Raw genomic sequence first — 19,943 nt, 5'->3', positions numbered from 1 at the left:
GATCTTTGGTTTATATTTATATCAGACAGAAGCTGTATCAAACCAGTCAGATTGCTCAATAGCCAACCATTATTCAATAGCTGAATTTTTTTAAAACCTCAAACTTCAGCCAGTCTTGGGACTAATCCTGTATATATTTTTTTAAACTTGTATTATAGATAAGCCTGTCTGCAATTACTTGATGAGTTCCCTGGCTTTGTTCTCCAAATAAATTGGAATATTCCATGAAAGCCATGAGAGTTGTAGAATAATTGTACATTGCAATTGTCATGCTAATGCAACAACATTCATCAAATAAATTAATGATATCTACATATCCATTAGGAACATGAAAATAAAGTAACTACAACTGGATACTGTGCGAGGATCAATGTTCCTTTTCTTCTATATCACCACCTCAGATCTGAACCAAAACCCATTGATGCAAATGGAAGGTCACTTATGAATTAGTGAGCTTTGGATCAGCCCCCTAGTTTTCTTTGAACTTGTACTCAGTAGGCTTCACCATTGTATTGATTTCAGCATTGTATAATGCTTTTATGTGTATTATCTTCATTGCCTTCCAAATGTAGTTTGATTCTCATATACAAGCACATGTTTGCTACCACCTAGTGTTTTAGTATAAAATAAAGTCTTCAAGTGAAAATAAAGAACAAATTAAATGTTTACTGGTAACAAAACAAGTTTATATGGTATTTATCAGATTGGGATCTCACCTGGTATATGGACCGCTGTGCCTTCAACAGAATCTCCACTGTTGCCGATCAGGAAATCTGATCCATTAGTGACGTCCAGAAGGAAAAATGATGAAGTTACAAGTTCAGTAGTGTTTAGGTCCTCTGTGCTTATTGTTGTCTGTTTATTATACTCAGGAATGTTTTCAGGGGCTGGAATCTTTGTTGCAATGTCAGAAGAAATTGTTGTGGACTCCTTCTGTCCTACCACAGTTGTTTGTGTTTCCAGGCTTGTATCCAAAGATGGTAAAGATGAAGATAACATTGTAACAGTTGCCTGGCCAGGCTTAAATACTCCACCTGCTATACTTTCATGTGGCACTGAAGCTGGTGTGGTGTATAGCCTGGGCAAAGCTCCCTCAGTGCTGCTTTCATCTACTTGATTGGGATCTTTCACTTTCTCTGGAGAAGTTTCATCTTCTGCACTAATTTCTGGAATATCTGTGTCTACTGTTTCTCCAGAATGTATAAAAGCTGTTGGTATGACATATTTTGATAGAGAATCTTCAGAAATGGTTGCTAGTTCTTCAGTAACTAATTCTATTATGGAAGTTTCTTTCTCCTTTGTTCTGTCTGTTATCTGTCCACTAAAATCAGGAGTACTTTCAACAGATGTGCTTTCTGATTCAGGTTCAGGAGAAGAGTCTAGTGGAGACTCAGTTTTAGTGGACAGCACTTTGGTGGGTGGTTTGTAAGTTGCTGAAACATCAGAACTAACTTCTTTGAAGGTTTGGCCTGATGTTTGATTAGACCTGTCTGAATCAGTTGATGACAAAGTATTTGGAATGATTATTTCAGGGTATTCTGATACTTCATTAACCAACTGGATAGTTACTGGAGATTTTGGCATTTGAGTTACAGGAAAAGGTTTGGCTGGATCTGTTTCTTCAGATTCTGTTGATATGGTTTTTGTTTCTGTATAAACTGTATGATGTTTTACTTCACTTATATTAGGTGACTCTGTTAAGTTTTGGGATACAAGTTGTGGGGTAACAATACTTACATCAGACATGTTTGCTGTGAAAGCCTGTTCTGTCTCAGTAGGTAAGTCGGGTCTAAAGGAAGGAAACAAAGGCTTCTCCTCATCAGGCTCTTCTTGTCCCATTCCTGAATACCCAGAGGTAGAGACTATTTCACTTTGATCTGCTATCACTTGGTTGTCTGACAAAGTACTTGATTCAGGGAGGCCTTCTGTTTTATTTTCTGGTGCTACATGTTTAGTTTCAAATGGAGATTCTTTGGCCTCTTCGCTTACTCGGGGGGGCACACTAGGGCTGGCCACTGATGATATTGTTGGAAGCAAAATATCCAGTTCAGAGAATTCACCAGTGATGGGAGTTTCCGTTGTGAACTGCATGACATCCCCTGAACCAAAATCCGTGTCATCTGATCTGGGTCTGTTCTCAGCTGTTACTGATTCATTATTTATTGACTTACTGGAAATAGTCATGGAAAGATTATCACCAGATCCATATAATTTCTCTTCAGCTGTAGAAAGTTTAGATGTTAAATCATACTCCTTCACTTCTTCAACATTTATGCTATCATTATTGCCATATGTTGAATGAGTCTCTGTATCTGGAGTTGTCTGCACACTTAGTATATCTTCATGCGTTGGTTTAGAATGATCCACATCTATGATTGTTGTTTCATCTGATGTGATTCCTAGTCGTACTTCAATTAGTGTGATCTCATTAAAAGCAGAAACATTCCCTGTAACATTTCTGAAGTCATCAAGCTTTGGGAGGATTTTGTTTTCTATCCTTGTATCGTTTATTAAACTCTCATCTGTAAAGGTCTTCGGTTGAACACTAGTCGGGTTTGGTAAGATCTCTTTTTCTTCTGTGTGGGTGGAAAATAACACTGGAACAGTTTGTGATCCATTTAATACTGTCTCTGTGTTCAGTTCTTCAGAAGAGTTTTCCTCATGAGTATCAGGAGCAACTGTTATTTCCGGCGTTCGCAAATGGGTAGTAGATGCATCTGGGTGAAATGACCCCACAATGTCTACCCAGCCAGATCCTTCTCCAGAACTTTCATATAGTGGTGTGGGAGGCATTTTTGGTGTTGATGTTGCAAGTGCTTCCTCTGTTTCAAGATGAGGAGTTCCATTAAAGAATACAGAAGCAGCAGTTATGTTTTCATTAGTCATCAATTGTGAAGTTTCCTCTTGAGTAACAACTCGATCAGTAGCAGCTGGTGCTCCGTATGTTTCATTTTCTTCTACCCATTGAAAAGTTTCTTGTTTGTGAGAGTCTTCAGTGATTAAAAAAGAATGTGATGTCTCTTTTGTGGTAGCTTCTTTAGTACTGAAGTTCCTAGAACTTTCTTCAGCTAAAGCGGAGGTACTAGTGGCCATTTTCTCTGTTGTTTCGGAAACTGCCTTTGTTATAGAACTGAATAGCCTGAGTTCTTCACTGGAATCCTTGTTTGATTCAGTCTGACCACTTTCAAATTCTTGGGCTTTGTCAGTAGAAAGTCTTGGTCCCACACTTTTAGGATGAAATGCTTCAGGACTTAAAGTACTTGTGATTTCTTTTATAGTCACAGAATTCAGTGGCACTGCTGATGGAACACTAATAAATTCATCTCCTGATCCTTGTCCTGAAAACAATGTATCACTACTGATCTCTTTATTAGTTGGCTCGTCACCCTTGGGGATCAGAAGTGATCCATGAATGTCTTCTGTAGGGAAAATATTTTGTACCAAGTCTTTTTCTTTCTTTGTAAGTGTAGCTAGAGAGCTTATATCTTTGCTTTTAATTTTTATGGCCTCAGTTACTAGAGTAGTATCACTAAATGAAAGTATTTTTTCAACAGATTCAGTGCCAGAAATTATCTCCAATTTCTTTTCTTCTGAATATGGACTAACTGTGGGAACAACTAAAATTTCAAGTTGTTCTAGGGTAGATTCTGTACTTTTAATGACAGGATATTTTATTGTTATTCCAGAGGCTTCTACAACTTTTTGTGAAGTTTCTGCAGAAATATTCTGGTCAGAACGTATATCTTCTTCCAAAGGAAGATTTGTAGCAAAAGTTCTTGTTATGGATTCAGTAGGCATTTGCTCTTCTATCTGTACCTCAGTGATGACTTTTCTTGTAATTCCAGTTCTAACTGTGCTGACTTCACTTTTGGTACTCATGACTAAATTTGCAGACTCAACAGCAAAGGAATAACCCACAGATGCTGTACTGATAATTTCTCTTTCATCTTCTGTTGCTTGTGTTTCTGGTCTTCTAACTGCTGAATGTGGTGAAGCTGTAGTTTTCGTAAAAGACTCAATGACAGAATCCACTTCTCCAGAACCCTGATCAATTAATGGGAAATTAGTACCAAGTACTTTTTCTGTAGAACCATCTGGCACTGGTACCATGGTACCGCTCTCATCTCTGGATTCTTCTCCAGAGCCTGCCTCCATAAGGATAATGTTCTCTGCTGAGATGGTTGGTGAGCTGTCTCTTCCACTTTCACTTTCTGTAGATTCAGTTACTGTGTTTATACTGCTGACAGCACGTGTCACAATGGTGTCAGGAGAAGTGATTTTAACAACAGACTCCACAGAAGAGGTGACCCCAAAGTTTTCTAAGTATTTAGTTTGCTCTTCTGTTGCAATATGAGTTGTCATCTCTTTTCTAGATTGAGTAAAAGATTTTTCTTGAGAAGGAAGAGTTGTAATCAAATAATATGCTTCTGTTTCATGTTTTTGTTCTCCTGGCTTACCTGTACTAAAAATGTCCTTAGATACCTGCCTTCCTATTCCAGCTTCCTTAGTTGAGTCATCTGACTCAGTATTTAACACTGACTTTGTTGCTTCAACGGTTGTTGTATATTCCACAGATGAAGTATCTGTGCTGTAGACATCTCCTTCCTGCTTTTTCGTTTGAGTTTCAATGCCCCCAGTCACAGACCCCAATAGAACTGAAATAATGGCAGTAGAATCAATAACATCTCTTTCTCCAGAACCTAGATCAATAAATGGGGGATCAGTACTTACCACTCTTCTTGTGACACCCCCTGAAATTATGTCTCCAATGGTTTTCTTAGTGTATGTTGGTTCTTCCCCAGATCCTTCATCTATAAAAAGGCTTTTCTCTGTGGAGAAAGGAGCAGCAGTAAACACTTTGCTTTCAGGCCATGTGGAATCTGTCATTGGTATTGTTTTGCTGAGAGTAGTGGATTCCTGACCTACAATTCCAATTGTGTTACTAGAGCTTTCCTGTCCATCACTGAATACTGACTTTCCTATCTCAACAGTAGAAGAATGTTCCTTAGTTGAAGAAGCGGTGTTCTGTGCTTCTTTTTCATCTTCTTTCATTGTCATTTCCGTTCCAGTAGCACCGCTAACTCCTTTTTCAGTAACCAACCCAACAACAGATGTGGTAGTACCAGTTTCTTCAGAACTTTGATCAAAAACAGAAGAAGTGCTGCTAGTTTCCTTACGCAAAGAAAGGGTGGCTCCTGAAACAGTGGCAGTAATTTCTGCCGTCAGCAGTTTGCCAGACCCTAAGAAAGTTTCTTCTACTGAAATCTTTTCAGTAACTACAGTCTCTGTCACCATAGCTGAAGTTTGAGCAACATCCTCCTCTTCTACATCTCCAGAGCCTTCTGGTATTATAAATGAAGTAGGACTTGCCACAGACTTCACTATATGACTTCTTCTTGTTGTTTCTACGAGGGTTTCCAGTGGAGGAAGTCTATCAGGCTTAATAGTTGATTTATAATCATCTCTTAGAATAGAGGTTTCCTTTTCTGGCATACGGTCTTTTAGGCCTATGTCTACAGTAGCGGTATCAGACACTGGACTGGGAGCAGAAGTTGCGGCAGAACTTTTTTCTGCATGTTCTTTTATTGTCATTTTCACCATTTCTGAAAAGACAGGGAACTCAGGGTCAATGGCAGCATCTCCAGAAGACTCTATAGTAATCAAAGGCAAGGTTTTGGGGTCTTTAATTGAGCTTTGCTGAAATTCAATTCCATGATGTTTTAAGGTCTCTAAAGTTTCTGATGAAGATTGCCCATATATAGATGGTACCTCAGATTTATTTGTAGTGGCAACTTCTGATTCACTACTTAAAACAGGTTCCAACATTGCAACATCTGCTGTAGGTTGTTGTGTAACTTCAAATGCCCCTATTATTTCTCTAGATACATCTGGTTGCATTGTACCAGAGGCCTCATTTTCAGATATTATGGTGTTAGTTTTGTTGATTTGTGAAAATTTGACATTTTTGGAATGTGTAACACTTTCAATTTGGTCACTTCTTGCTTCTTCAGCTTTTGTGTCTTTAGGTGCACTGGTCACCTGTTGCTTTCCATTGATGAACTGCAATGCTGGAGGAGTTGTAACATCAGTAGTATTTTCACAGTCTTCATCTTCTTCAAACTCAAAAACTGGAAATAAAGATTCCATAAAGATTCCAGCAGGGTACTCAGAAGACTCTTGATCAGGGACTGAGGTACAAGGTTCAGCCTGTGGTGAGTCTGCGTCTATGGGGGGTTCATCTGTTGTGTGTGAATGTATTTCATAATCAAATAGATCTGCAAAAAGAAAGAGCTTTTCACAATCCTTAAATGACAAGTGTGGTAATGAATTATATTAGCCATAGACAGGACAAACAATTTATCATAGCAAAAATAAATGCATTTCAAATTAAATAAATTAAATATAGTATGTTATTTTATTAGCAAAATAAGTTAAATATAACCTGTTTTAAAAACTGCACACTTTCTTTACCAGTTCAAATGGTTTTGCACACAGAGGTCACCAATTTTTAAATACCATTGATTGTCATAAAACACGTGTGTTTAGTCACAGAAATAGCCTTGTGCTGACTTCTCCTTCAGTAGATTTACACTATTCTATACAGATGTAAAGGGGGGCAGAGAAAAAAAATCAGTTTTAGATAGAAGAAGCTATCAGCGGTGCCCAACTGCAATATTACTTCTGTGGATTTGTGGCATAAACTAATCTTCCTTAGCAACTGAGGTGAAGCCTCCCATGTTCAAAAAAAAAAAAAAAAAAAAAAAGTACAGCACATGTCTTCCCAATGCCATTTGTCCTGAATACATGCTAGCTTGAATGAAAGTAATTGCTTCAAGGCTATATGAGACACTCTGCTCTGTACGCTTGACCATTTGGTTAGTAAATGATAGGTCACTCCTCAGGTGCATTATGGCTATTGAGAAAATATATTAAATAATAAACCATACATAAAAATATATTGTACACAAAAATGATGCCATAGAACATATACATTTATTAAATTCAATGAGACTTGATAAATGCCAGTTAATTTTTTCTGCAGTTATACCTTGAATAGTATCACTGTTTACATATACTGCAAAAAATTTGATGTTTTTCTTTAGGGCAATTGAACAAATATTGAGATGGAGATTTCCAAATGCTTGTAAGAAATTTAGGTATAGAAATCTCATTGAATTCCACTGGGATCTATGCTCCTAAATTCTTTGGGTGTTTTTGAAAATCTCCCCCGACATGTACATTTTATCTCAGATCTTCTGGACTATAGGATGCCTGTCACCTTCAGATAAGCAAGAGTTATAAGCTCTCTTTGTCTTATACTTGGTCTTATAGAACTATTTGCTCCACTGACTTGTAGACAGAAAGTTTTGTGCTGCTGTACACAACTTTTAATCTACAAATTTCTCTTACATGTAATTCTAGACAAATAAGATAAACCAGATCCTTAGCTGGTGTAAACTGAGGTAGCCAATAGAGCTGCACCTGTTTACACCAGTAGAGAATCTGGCCTGACATAGCTAGCTTCTACCCTTTAGCATGATCAGATAAATGCTACTCACCCTATGAACCTGAAAAGCTAAATTAAAGGAAAGATTCTGTTCCTGCTATATACACCGTGAATGACATAGTACAATAACTCCTCACTTAACAGTGTAGTTATGTTCCTGAAAAATGCGACTTTAAGCTAAACGATATTTAGCTAATCCAATTTCCCCATGAGTATTAATGTAACTGGGGCTCGGGAGTTAGGTTCCAGGGAAATTTTTTCGCCAGACAAAAGAAATTATGTGCAGTTTGACTCTCAGCTGTGACTAAGTAAGTGAATATCCTCTGGTCCCAGAGCTCTGGTGAGGGTGTGGGTCAACAACACCCCCACTCCTAGGCCTGCAGAGTCCTCCCTGTGCAAGCTCTGTGGGTTTGAGCTCAACGGGAGCCAGGCAGAGCGGGCAAGTGGCAGCACATAGGAAGGGACACTGCTGCATCCTTCCCCAACAGCCGATGGAGATGTCTCCGCTGGCCTCTGAGCAGCAGATCACACAAATGTTTGCTCCAGTTAGTCACTGAATGGCCCCCCAGCCCCCCGGGGTGCTGGGGAGACCAGTCATCTCCTAAGGGAACTAATCTGCCAGGTTGCATGGTATGCTTGGGACGCACAACGCAGAGGCACGTGGCCTCTAGATCTCTGCAGAGCTGGAGACAGCCACAGGCTTCTGGGCCACAGGCGCCTACTTTTCAAACTGCTCGGATGTGCTCACCCCCAGGCTCTGCCCCAGGACCCGCCACCCACTCCACCCCTTCCCCCGAGGCCCCACCTTGCCACTTCCCACCCCCCTCTTCACTTCCACCCCACTTCTTCCCATGCAACTCCACCCCTCCCCCGAGCACGCTGGGTCATCGTTCCTCCCTGCTCCCTCCGAGCCTCCCTGCACACCGTGAAACAGCTGATTGCAGCGGGTGGGATACGTGGAGGGGGAGTGGGGAAGCACGGATCCGTGGGGCCTGTTGGAGGTGTTGGAGGCGGGTGGAAAGTGTTAGAACATTGCACAACTTTCATAGAATCATAGAATATCAGGGTTGGAAGGGACCTCAGGAGGTCATCTAGTCCAACCCCCTGCTCAAAGCAGGACCAATCCCCAACTAAATCATCCCAGCCAGGGCTTTGTCAAGCCTGACTTTTAAAAGCTTCAAAGGAAGGAGATTCCACCATCTCCCTAGGTAACACATTCCAGTGCTTCACCACCCTCCTGGTGAAAAAGTTTTTCCTAATATCCAACCTAAACCTCCCCCACTACAACTTGAGACCATTACTCCTCACTCTGTCATCTGCTACAACTGAGAACAGTTTAGATCCATCCTCTTTGGCACCCCCTCTTTCAGGTACTTGAAAGCAGCTATCAAATCCCCCCTCATTCTTCTCTTCTGTAGACTAAACAATCCCAGTTCCCTCAGCCTCTCCTCATAAGTCATGTGTTTCAGTCCCTTAATCATTTTTGTTGCCCTCCGCTGGATGTTTTCCAATTTTTCCACATCCTTCTTGTCGTGTGGGGCCCAAAACTGGACACAGTACTCCAGATGAGGTCTCACCAATGTCGAATAGAGGGGAACAATCACGTCCCTCGATCTGCTGGCAATGCCCCTACTTATGCACCCCAAAATGCCATTGGCCTTCTTGGCAACAAGGGCACACTGTTGACTCATATCCAGCTTCTCGTCCACTGTAACCCCTAGGTCCTTTTCTGCAGAACTGCTGCCAAGCTATTCTGTCCCTAGTCTGTAGCAGTGCATGGGATTCTTCCGTCCTAAGTGCAGGACTCTGCATTTGTCCTTGTTGAACCTCATCAGATTTCTTTTGGCCCAATCCTCCAATTTGTCTAGGTCCCTCTGTATCCTATCCCTACTCTTCAGCGTATCTACCTCTCCTCCCAGTTTAGTGTCATCTGCAGACTTGCTGAGGATGCAATCCACGCCATCCTCCAGATCATTAATGAAGATATTGAACAAAACTGGCCCCAGGACCGACCCTTGGGGCACTCCACTTGATACCAGCTGCCAACTAGACATGGAGCCATTGATCACTACCCGTTAAGCCCGACGATCTAGCCAGCTTTCTATCCACCTTATAGTCCATTCATCCAGCCCATACTTCTTTAACTTGCTGGCAAGAATACTGTGGGAGACCGTGTCAAAAGCTTTGCTAAAGTCAAGGAATAAAACGTCCACTGCTTTCCCCTCATCCACAGAGCCAGTTATCTTACCATAGAAGGCAATTAGATTAGTCAGGCATGACTAATCTAACTTTAAACAAGCATATTCTCTAATAAACAGTGATGTAATAACAAAACAACTTTAACCAGGAAGACTTTAAGTGAGGAGTTACTGTACCATAAATAAATTAACCTTCCTGATTAAAAAATTCTTACAAGATGTAAAAAAGCAAATTGTGACAAAGTGCTATTCCTTTAAAATAATTCTCCTAAATGTGAGCATCAGTTAATTACAGGGATTTTGTAACCTTTGGTGGTATAGTAATCACTTTGATCATTATGCAGAAGAATGTGTTAAGTCAAATGAAGTTAATGGGCAATATTTTGAAGTCTGTGATTTTCCACAGATCCAGTTTCATTATTTTGTTCATGCAAACTATGCCAGAACAATCTACATCTGCATTTTGAGCCTGGAAAAAATAGTTTCAGAGTATTGCACCTCGTATGACCAGATTTGCACCTGCAACTGGATTTTTAAAAATCTTGCCCAGTGTCTTGCTAATGACTATGGGCCAAGTCCTGAAGAATTTACTTGGTCCTTAATCAGGTAAAACTTCAGCTGAGGAGACAATGGGAGGCTTGGGTGAGGAATATAGTAAAAACTAAGTAAGGGCTTCGGGATTTGGTGCAAGCTAATAGTTATGAAGTGTATGCAATCATGACACACCCCAACCAAAACTCTGGACTTAATCATCACACAAACTGTGGGGAAATTGAGATCCATGTCCAATGTTTGTAGGTCAGCCCATCTCTAGTATTCTGTATTTCTATTAATATATTATAGGACATGTTTGAAAAACGTTGGCTGAGACTCCGTGTTGCATCTCTCAGTGGCACAGCACAAACCTCGTAGCCTGGGGCAGAGGGCTTTAAGGTGCTTTAAACAACATCTGTGCCCTCCCTATGTAGTAGTAGGATTTTATGTTTGTATTATGTATAATTTAGAATGAAGGATAAAGAATTTTGTGTAGCATGTATTAAATGTATTGAAGTATGGTTTGATCATATCCTGCCAGCCACCCTTTCTGAAAGCAGAAAGGAATTGGCCTAGTGTGCCATTGGTAAAGATGCATCAGACAGAATCTTGTGTCTGAAGTGGATTTCAAGGTAGTGACAGACCTTTAGGGTCACCACTTTGTTATAGGTTTAGCATTTTGAAATAAGTAAAAGAATGCAATGACTGTTTTCTTCTGCATTGCAAATTGATGTTCCTGTTCAAATGCTCTGTGTAAATCAATCCTGTTTTGTGTGCAAATGAGGAATGTGTGTGCTAAAAGATAAGTGTGAAGGCCATCACCGGACCAGATGTTCTAGGGATGAATCGAGAATGGACTGGAAGCGCCCGGAGATTGTCACGACCGACAGAACCCGGCTCCTCCTTACCCGTGATCAACCTAGCTGGCCACTAGATTGATCCAGACTCTGGACAGGTAACTATAAAATCGACTGGAGGGACAGAGAGAGAGAGAGAGAGAGAGAGAGAGAGAGAGCGCGTGTGTGATTGAATGCATATGCTAATTGTGGTGTATCCAATAAACGCGGTGTATCGCCTTTTCCCTAGAAAAAGATCCTGTGTGCTTCTTATAAGCATAACAACTATTCTCTGCAGCTCTAGAGGCCAACGTAGCCCCATGCATAACTTACACAGCACAAATTATGGTAACCTACTTGGGCTGCCCTGTGGGTGACTGTGATGCTGAGACTTCTCCCTCCCTTACAGTTGGACTTTTTGGGAGCCCTTACTGGGCAGGGCAGGGCTACCTAACATAATGCCTCCTCCAGGGGAATTCTCCTTAGCTGGCTTCAGGGTGTTTACAAACCCTTTTTGCTGCCACAGGACCATCCAGGGACACAGCGGGAGGAAGGATCCTGCCCCTCTATTTTCTTCACTATCAAAAAGATTTGAAATACTGATCGCTGTACCTGTTTGATAAAAGATTAAAACCACTTGCTGTATTTTTGTCAGTTTTATTCATAAAGACAAACCCACTGTGTATTATATTTTGTAATGAAACTATTTTTATAAATAGATCCTACAGGATTAAAAATACATTTATAAATAAAAGAAATCAAAATAAATCTCCTACCTGGTGAGAAACAAACCGCAAGAAACTCTAGGACATGATGATGGAATCATATTCCACCACAACACAGAACCGATAAGACAAAAGTGTGCTCTATGACAGCCTATGAGCAATCCATTAAATGCCAAAAATCTGGGAAAGAATTCAACATGACTAATTACGTTGACAGACGGTAGAATTTAGGCACATAACCCCCATACACTGTTATGACAACGTGTCCCAGTACATTAGATTGGGCTAATGTACCTCCCTGATTTTCTAAAGCTTCTTCATTCATACTGCTCATGTTTTGCCATTGCTACTTCAAACATTTCTATTAATCTCCCACTCCACTTGTGCATTTTTCAGTCTGGCTTGCAATGCAGGAGAACAAAGTATCTTCCTCTGAAGTGGTTTCTAACTTTAATCAGAAATGGGGGGAGGGTCTACATTCTTCTGTACCTTAGAATTTTTTTTAAAATATATGGAGTAGAGATGTAAGTTGCCATCAAAATATTCCTGACCCAATGGGCTTTGATTTGATTTTGGACCTACTTTGTGACTATGTGAACAGTGCCATATCTGTTTCCTCTCTCTCAATTTCTTATACAAATACACACACTCAGAATTCTGTAATATCTTAAATCTGCCCCAATTGGGGAAAGACAGAATTATTTTGAGATTAACAAGGACTCCAGCGCATATAGCCAAAGAGCGGTAACCGTTCCCACAAGCTTACTGATTTTAACCAATTGTTGTAAATCATTTACCTCAAGTGACTTCATTCATACATTTTTTCCACGTAATAGAGTGCTATATCTATTTTAGCTTTCAATGGCAGACTTCATGGTATAAGTATGATTATGTGAAAGTACTGTTCAGTTCTGCTTGCCAAATAAAGGCAAAGAAATATAGATACTGAGAATTTTCTTGTGAAATTTGGCGACTAGCAAACATAGAGGGAAGGAAGGAGTGAAATGCCTGCCAATTTGCAGGATTAATGACCATAATGCTACCCATAAATCAACTTTGAGAGACGTGTCTACTACTCAGCAGTAAAGCCATTTTTGGAAGACCCACTTCGGGAAGGCAGTATTTCTGGGCAATATATTAAGGGCTTGATTTTCAAAATAAATATGAAGCCCTAAGCCATGTGCAATTACACATCTTCTTTATAACACTATTAATGCCACCATGCATGGAAACTGGGTATATGCAAGTGCAAATGACATATTAGACCTACTGTGGGACTTTTGACTAAGAAAGGTCTTCAATATTTGGGTAGTAGAGAATTTAGTATAACTGAAAACAAAATAAATCACAATAAACAAAGCACCACACTTTCAGTACATTGCACACACAAATGTGGATATGCATGACTATCTTGTGGAAACAGTTACTATGACCATACACACAACTGAAGTAGTTGTAAGAGCAAATGCCCAGTCAAACTGACTAAACAGGGCTCAAGAAATTACTATGATTTCACCCATTGTCATAGGAATTGTATTCGCTAGTTAGGCATGAGAATATGCACATGGTTTTGCACAAAAATGTACACTGTAAATTCTGAAAATCTGGACTGAACTGTACAAGCAATACTTTGTGGGAGGGTAACATGTCTAACAAGTTCTGACCAGTGCATTATTATTGTAATAATGCACACCTGGGAACCACTCAGATTACTAGCTCAGTCTAAATCATTTATGGTAGATTTATGGTAGATTAATGAATTTAATGAATAACATCTGTTCCAAACTCACCTAGATGACATGTACAAATGCATATAATACTGAGGCAAGCAAAGATCTCTGTCAGACCATACTATATTTTGTTAGCTTTTTCAAGATCTAACGTGACATGACGGTCCTGCATAAAAGCAACTCTGCTTAGGTATGAAACTATAATATGGCTCAGATAAACTTTCAGGTTGACTCCCTTCTGAAACATTCAGCACTGTTGCATGGCAGAATAACTGGCCTATAAGAAAACAGTATCATAAAGCAGTAGCACCCCAACCTTATTACACAGGAGGACACATAAACCTAAGCATAACCTTGTGTGAGCTAAACAGATTCTACATATTCTAATAAGATTTAAAGTAATAGAATCATAGAATATCAGGGTTGGAAGGGACCTCAGGAGGTCATCTAGTCCAACTCCCTGCTCAAAGCAGGACCGATCCCCAACTAAATCATCCCAGCCAGGGCTTTGTCAAGCCTGACCTTAAAAACTAAGGAAGGAGATTCCACCACCTCCCTAGGTAACGCATTCCAGTGTTACACCACCCTCCTAGTGAAAAAGTTTTTCCTAATATCCAACCTAAACCTCCCCCACTGCAACTTGAGACCATTACTCCTCGCTCTGTCATCTGCTACCACTGAGAACAGTCTAGATCCATCCTCTTTGGAACCCCCTCTTTCAGGTACTTGAAAGCAGCTATCAAATCCCCCCTCATTCTTCTCTTCCGCAGACTAAACAATCTCAGTTCCCTCAGCCTCTCCTCATAAGTCATATGTTCCAGTCCCCTATTCATTTTTGTTGCCCTCCGCTGGACATTTTCCAATTTTTCCACATCCTTCTTGTAGTGGGGGGGTGTCCAAAACAGGCACAGTACTCCAGATGAGGCCTCACCAATGTTGAATAGAGGGGAACGATCACGTCCCTCGATCTGCTATAAATCAATAAGTCACCTGTATTGATTTATAGTTTAAGTTCAGCTTGTTTTATGTGTAATTAGATAGGTTGTTTCTATATACAGTATTGTCTATTTACGCACTTGTGTAAACTAAAATGATGTAAACATGACAACAAAATACTAATGAATCAGTTGTTAGTATATTGTGTTGAAGCAGGCCGGGGCTTTACGAAATAATCTGGTGGGTGTGTATGGCTCATGGGCCATAGGGGGACACTTCTGTCATAAAGGATGCAGCTCAATTGTCCTTCATTAAAATATCGTTCTTTACACTAGAATTTCAGTGACTCAATGTCAGTAATCAAGTTGCCAGTCCTCAGGCCTATTAGGTGATGATAAATTGTCTAACACTTACAGATGGCCAATGAGCTATATTATAATATTATCAGCATATAATGTATAGCCATGTTATTTATAAATAAGCAAGACATTGGGCTGGAAACCTGAAATCTATCATAAAATAAGAAAAGGAAAAAAGAAGAAGTACTATCTATTAAACTGGACTCTTGTCCCCTAACGCCAAACACTCAACTATTTGTAACAATTTAAAATATACTAGTTATATCTGACATGTATTGTCAACTTTTATGTTTACATCCTTTTCAACTGCCCTAGTATAACTAGGGCCCTACCAAATTCACGGCCACGAAAAATGCATCACAGACTATGAAATCTGGTCTTTCCCCATGAAATCTGATCTTTTGTGTGCTTGTACCCTATACTATACAGATTTCACAGGAGAGGCCAGTGTTTCTCAAATTGGGGGTCCTGACCCAAAAGGGACTTGCAGGGGGGTGACAAGATTATTTTAGAGGGATCGTAGCATTGCCACCCTTCCTGCCTTCAGAGCTGTGTGGCTGGACAGCAGCAGCTGTTGGCCGAGCACCTAACTCTGAAGGCAGTGTCCCGCTGGCAGCAGCGCAGAAGTAAGAGTGGCAATACCATATCATGCCACCCTTACTTCTGCACTGCTGCCTTCTGAACTGGTTGGCCGGTGAATGGCTGCTGCTGCTGAGGGCACAGCTCTGCAGGCAGCAGCACAGAAAGGTGGCAATACTATACCAGGCCATCCTTACTTCCATGCTACTATTGGTGGTGGCTCTGCCTTCAGAGCTGGGCTCCCGGCCAGCAGACGCTGCTCTCCAGCTGCCCAGCTCTGAAGGCAGCGCCACCGCCTCCAGCAGCGCAGAAGTAAGAGTAGCAGTACCACAAACCCCCTCCCAATAACCTTGCAACCCTCCCCCCCACCTCGCCCCCCCCAAAAACCCTCCTTTTTGGGTCAGGACTCTTATAATTAGAACACCATGAAATTTCAGATTTAAATACCTGAAATCATTACATTTATGATTTTTAAAATCCTCTGATCGTGAAATTGACTAAAATGGACCGTGAATTTAGTAGGTCCTAAGTATAACCAAAAGACACAGATTCTTCCCTATTAATAAGAGACAAAGAGAAGATTCCAAAGGTAAGGGATATGGCTACTGAATATTATCATAGTTTCCCACATTATGATGGAGAAAGGTAGAGAAAGTGGGCATTTGTTCAGAGGAGCGCTTTGGTAATATGATTCCTGGAAAAAGTAAGTAAAAAACAGCCAGCTGAAGGGAAGGTAGTTCAGATTGCCAATCCAAACAGGCCCTGAAGGGATTTAGACAATAAAGACTTTTGAGGAGAAAGATGGAGGTATGGACTAGAAACAGAGATGGAGTAGACAGATGGATAAATAGATATGAAGTATGGTGTGTTTCCTCTAGCCTTTTGTTTTTGTAAATATGTTTTTTTATACAGTACATAAGTGTGTTCCTTGAACATTTCTAATCAACAATATAGCAAAAATATATAAAAATATAAAAAAAGTGAAAGCTTCCCCAACTCCAGAACCCACTCACTGTGGTCATGGGATGCCTTGACTTCTAACACTGCTACCCACAGTGAGTCTGATCCAAACCCATTAAAGTCTTTCCATTGACTTTAACGGGAGTTGGTTCTCACCCAATATTAATTTCTTACTGACTGTGAGGCAGATGTTGTTCCCATGCCATTGACTGGAAAACTAACTCAAAAAAATATGCAAAAAAGTTTTTAAAATGTTTCGTAGAGTTTTTTTTTAAGAGGGGTTTTTAAAATCTTCTTTAAAGAACTCTGAAGGGCTTTTCAGGGATCTCTTTTTATGGGCAGGATGTATAAAAGATTTGTCTCCCCAGGACTTCAGCTCAGCAACTATTCAAGCAGAAATAGTGATTAAATGAAAAACAGATTTTGAACATTTTAAAAACTTTCAAAAGAATAAAAGTATTGTTCAGAAGATTTATGGATTTGGTGGGCTTTTGCATAGATTCATTCATAGACTGTAAAAACAGAAATGACCATTTTAAATTTGATCATCTACATTGACACCCTGTATGATAGACAACAGAATTCCACCCAGTGATTCCTGCAACTTGCCTACTAACTTGTGGTGGATGGTGGAGCTCAGTTTTCTGTAAATGGAATTGGAGGGTTTTTTTAGGAGGACTTTCACTGTTATGAGATGCCTGATCCAAGCCCAAGGAAGTAAACTGAAAGACTCTCATGGACCCTCATGAACTTCAAAAAATCAGGCCCTAAATTCTGAGTATAAAAGAGACACAGAAATAAAGATGAATCAAGCATTTTGGTGCTGTTGGTGTTGTGAAAGTGAGGTACATTGGACCTGGATTTCATTTCATAGTGTTAGAGTGTGTAGCAAGCTCCCCTAACAGGAGACACCAATATGAAAAGAAGAAATGTATCCTTTGATTTTGTTCAAATTTCGCCTTATGAACATTAGTCTGAAAAACTGGTCGTTAGGGTTTCGGTGGTGTTACACTAGGGATGAATTTGGGTCAGTAGGTCTAATTCAGTGTTGTCTTAAACAGTGGCGTAAATTATGTGTGTAAGCATTAAACTACTGTAAATTACCTCCACTTTGGTACTCAGTGGTTGTACAAAATGAAAGTAGTGTACTTTACACACTGGAAGATGAAAGGGTGTGATGTAGCTGGAAAAGCAACCAACAGGATGGTATAAATAAAATTGGAGGGGATCTAGTTTTTCTTCAAACACTTTGTTAATTACTTTACTACATTTCCCTATTCCTTCACCTTGGCATATATATTGCTCCCTTTGCACATCCATTGAATACCAAATCAATGCAGGTTGCACTTCTTTAGCACTTCCCTTTTTTCACACACAGTTTATGTCACTGATTAATTTAACCTAAAGACTTTCACAGGAACTTTTGCACTAGCTCTGAATCTGGCATACTACTCTGATTGAATTCCATAAAACTCAACAAGCTGCCTTATTTACCTTGATAGTTAAGCTAAAATTAACTCAGAAATAACATTTAGCCTCTCTTCTCTGAAGGGTTTTTTCGGTGTATGTTTTTTTTTGACATGTTTCAGAGTAACAGCCATGTTAGTCTGTATTCACAAAAAGAAAAGGAGTACTTGTGGCACCTTAGAGACTAACCAATTTATTTGAGCATAAACTTTCGTGAGCTACAGCTTATGCTCAAATAAATTGGTTAGTCTCTAAGGTGCCACAAGTACTCCTTTTCTTTTTGGTTTTTTTTTGGTTCATGCTAACAGTTCTGCTGTTGTGGCTGTGTTGAGTAGTTTCAAATTCATTTGCTGAATTAAAGTCCAGTCTGAGAAATACAGTCATGTTCGCCAAGAAGAGCCTCCTCTTCTTGTTCTATAGATCAAGTGCTTTGAGACCAAGATTAGATCTGTTAGGGATAAGAACTAAAGAATTGGCAGTATTTTCATGACTAGTGATTGATGTGGCAGTTCAGTTCTCTGTATAGACATGGAGATCCAGATCCTCAGCTTTTGTAAATTGTCATAGCTCAATTGCAGTCAGTGGTGCTATATTTTACACCAGCCCGATGAATCTCAGATCTTGAATCTCTAGAATACACCTTCTAGACACTGATTCTGAGAATGAGGATCCAGGATGAAGATTTTGAAAATGAAAGATACTAGCAAATACAGACTAGCTAGCTAGCAAATTAGCACTGCAAGGAGGTCCATGAGATATATGTTAGATCTTCATAGATTCATCAGTTCTAAGTCCAGAACAGACCACTAGATCATCTAGTCTGACCTCTCATATAATAAGGCCACAGAATTTTACCCAGTTAGTCCTGCACTGAGATAGGGGCTGAAGCCACTTTTAAAATTTGACCCTAAAATAAAGTCCATAGCATATTTTGTGCATACACATGTTGTATCACACACTGATGACAATCAAGAACTTTCTTAGAATCTACACTATGTGAAAACTTACAAATTTAAAGCTCAAAAGTGAAGTTTCTGGTTACCAAATACTTGATGCAAGCCCTGATCTTCATGTCTGGATGAGCTATGTCCAGCATAGGATCTGTGCAAGGTGAAGCAAAGGTGGCCTTACATCTCCTTTGTGTTCCCCTGATCTTCAGGTCTGCAGGGACTACTTCGGCACCTTGTGCCAGTTAAAGCAGCCTTATAATTAGAGCTGGTCGAAAAATTTCCAACACATTTTTCCATTGTCAAAATCAAAACTTTCCAGGGAACATGTTGATTTAGAAGAAATTTCATGTTGGAAAAAATTGAAAAAAATTGGGAAAAAAAAAAGCATTTCAATAAGGTAGACCTCATCAAAACAAATGTTTTGATCTTTTGTTTCCAAATGAGTTTTTATTTCAAATGTATTTATTTAAAGTTGAAATCAGAACAGAAGAAAAGAAAATGCTCCTATTGACCCAAAATGAAATTTGTTGACAATTTTGTTTTGCAGGAAATTTTGAAATTTGTTTTCCTTCCAATCTGGAACAAAATCTTTAGCCTTTGATGTGCTGAATCTACTGCCTATCAAGCTGAACAATACTGTCTCATTGTTTCCTTGTACTTCCTTCCAAGTCTATCTCCATCTGTTGTCTCTTATCTTATACTTAGACTGTAAGCTCTTTGAGGCAGCAACTTTTTGTTCTGTGTTTGTACAGCATCTAGCGCAATGGGGTTCTAATCCAGGATGAAGGCTCTTAGGCAGAATGGCAATACAAATGAGTAATTATAATAATTTCAAAACATCTGAATTTCCCATATAACTGAAATTCCATCTTTTGATCAGCTCTCCTTATGACTACTCTAACTTGTGCCATCTTGTAATACCATTAAGACATCCAAGCATGCAGGGCCGTCCTTACCCATATGCAAAGTACGCAGCTGCGTAGGGCACCAGGGAATTTGGGGCACCACATTTCCTGGTGCCCTGAGTAGATGTGTGCTGCTCCAGCACCTACTCCGCCTCTTTCTCATGGCCCCGCCCCTGCTCTGCCCTAGTCCCGCCTCTTCCCGCCCCTGCTCCACCCCAGCCCCACCCCACTCCACGCCCTCCCCAAAGCCCTCGCCC

At 40.0% G+C, this 19,943-nt stretch overlaps 1 protein-coding gene across 5 annotated transcripts in view; it reads right to left on the bottom strand.

The window, feature by feature from the left end:
- Positions 1-19,943, bottom strand: part of VCAN (versican) — a 135,845-nt gene that overhangs the window by 36,985 nt on the left and 78,917 nt on the right. For 4 of the 5 annotated variants that reach the window (XM_073344417.1, XM_073344418.1, XM_073344419.1 and 1 more), the window contains one exon: positions 717-6,275. The exons of the other annotated variant lie outside the window; for it this stretch is intronic. In XM_073344417.1, the coding sequence (XP_073200518.1) occupies positions 717-6,275 (5,559 nt within the window). The remainder of the gene's footprint in view (positions 1-716; positions 6,276-19,943) is intronic. 5 annotated transcript variants of the gene reach the window in all.

The sequence above is a fragment of the Lepidochelys kempii genome, chromosome 5, assembly GCF_965140265.1.
Source record: "Lepidochelys kempii isolate rLepKem1 chromosome 5, rLepKem1.hap2, whole genome shotgun sequence".
Taxonomy (NCBI): domain Eukaryota; kingdom Metazoa; phylum Chordata; order Testudines; family Cheloniidae; genus Lepidochelys; species Lepidochelys kempii.
This window is presented reverse-complemented; position numbering and strand designations above follow the sequence as displayed.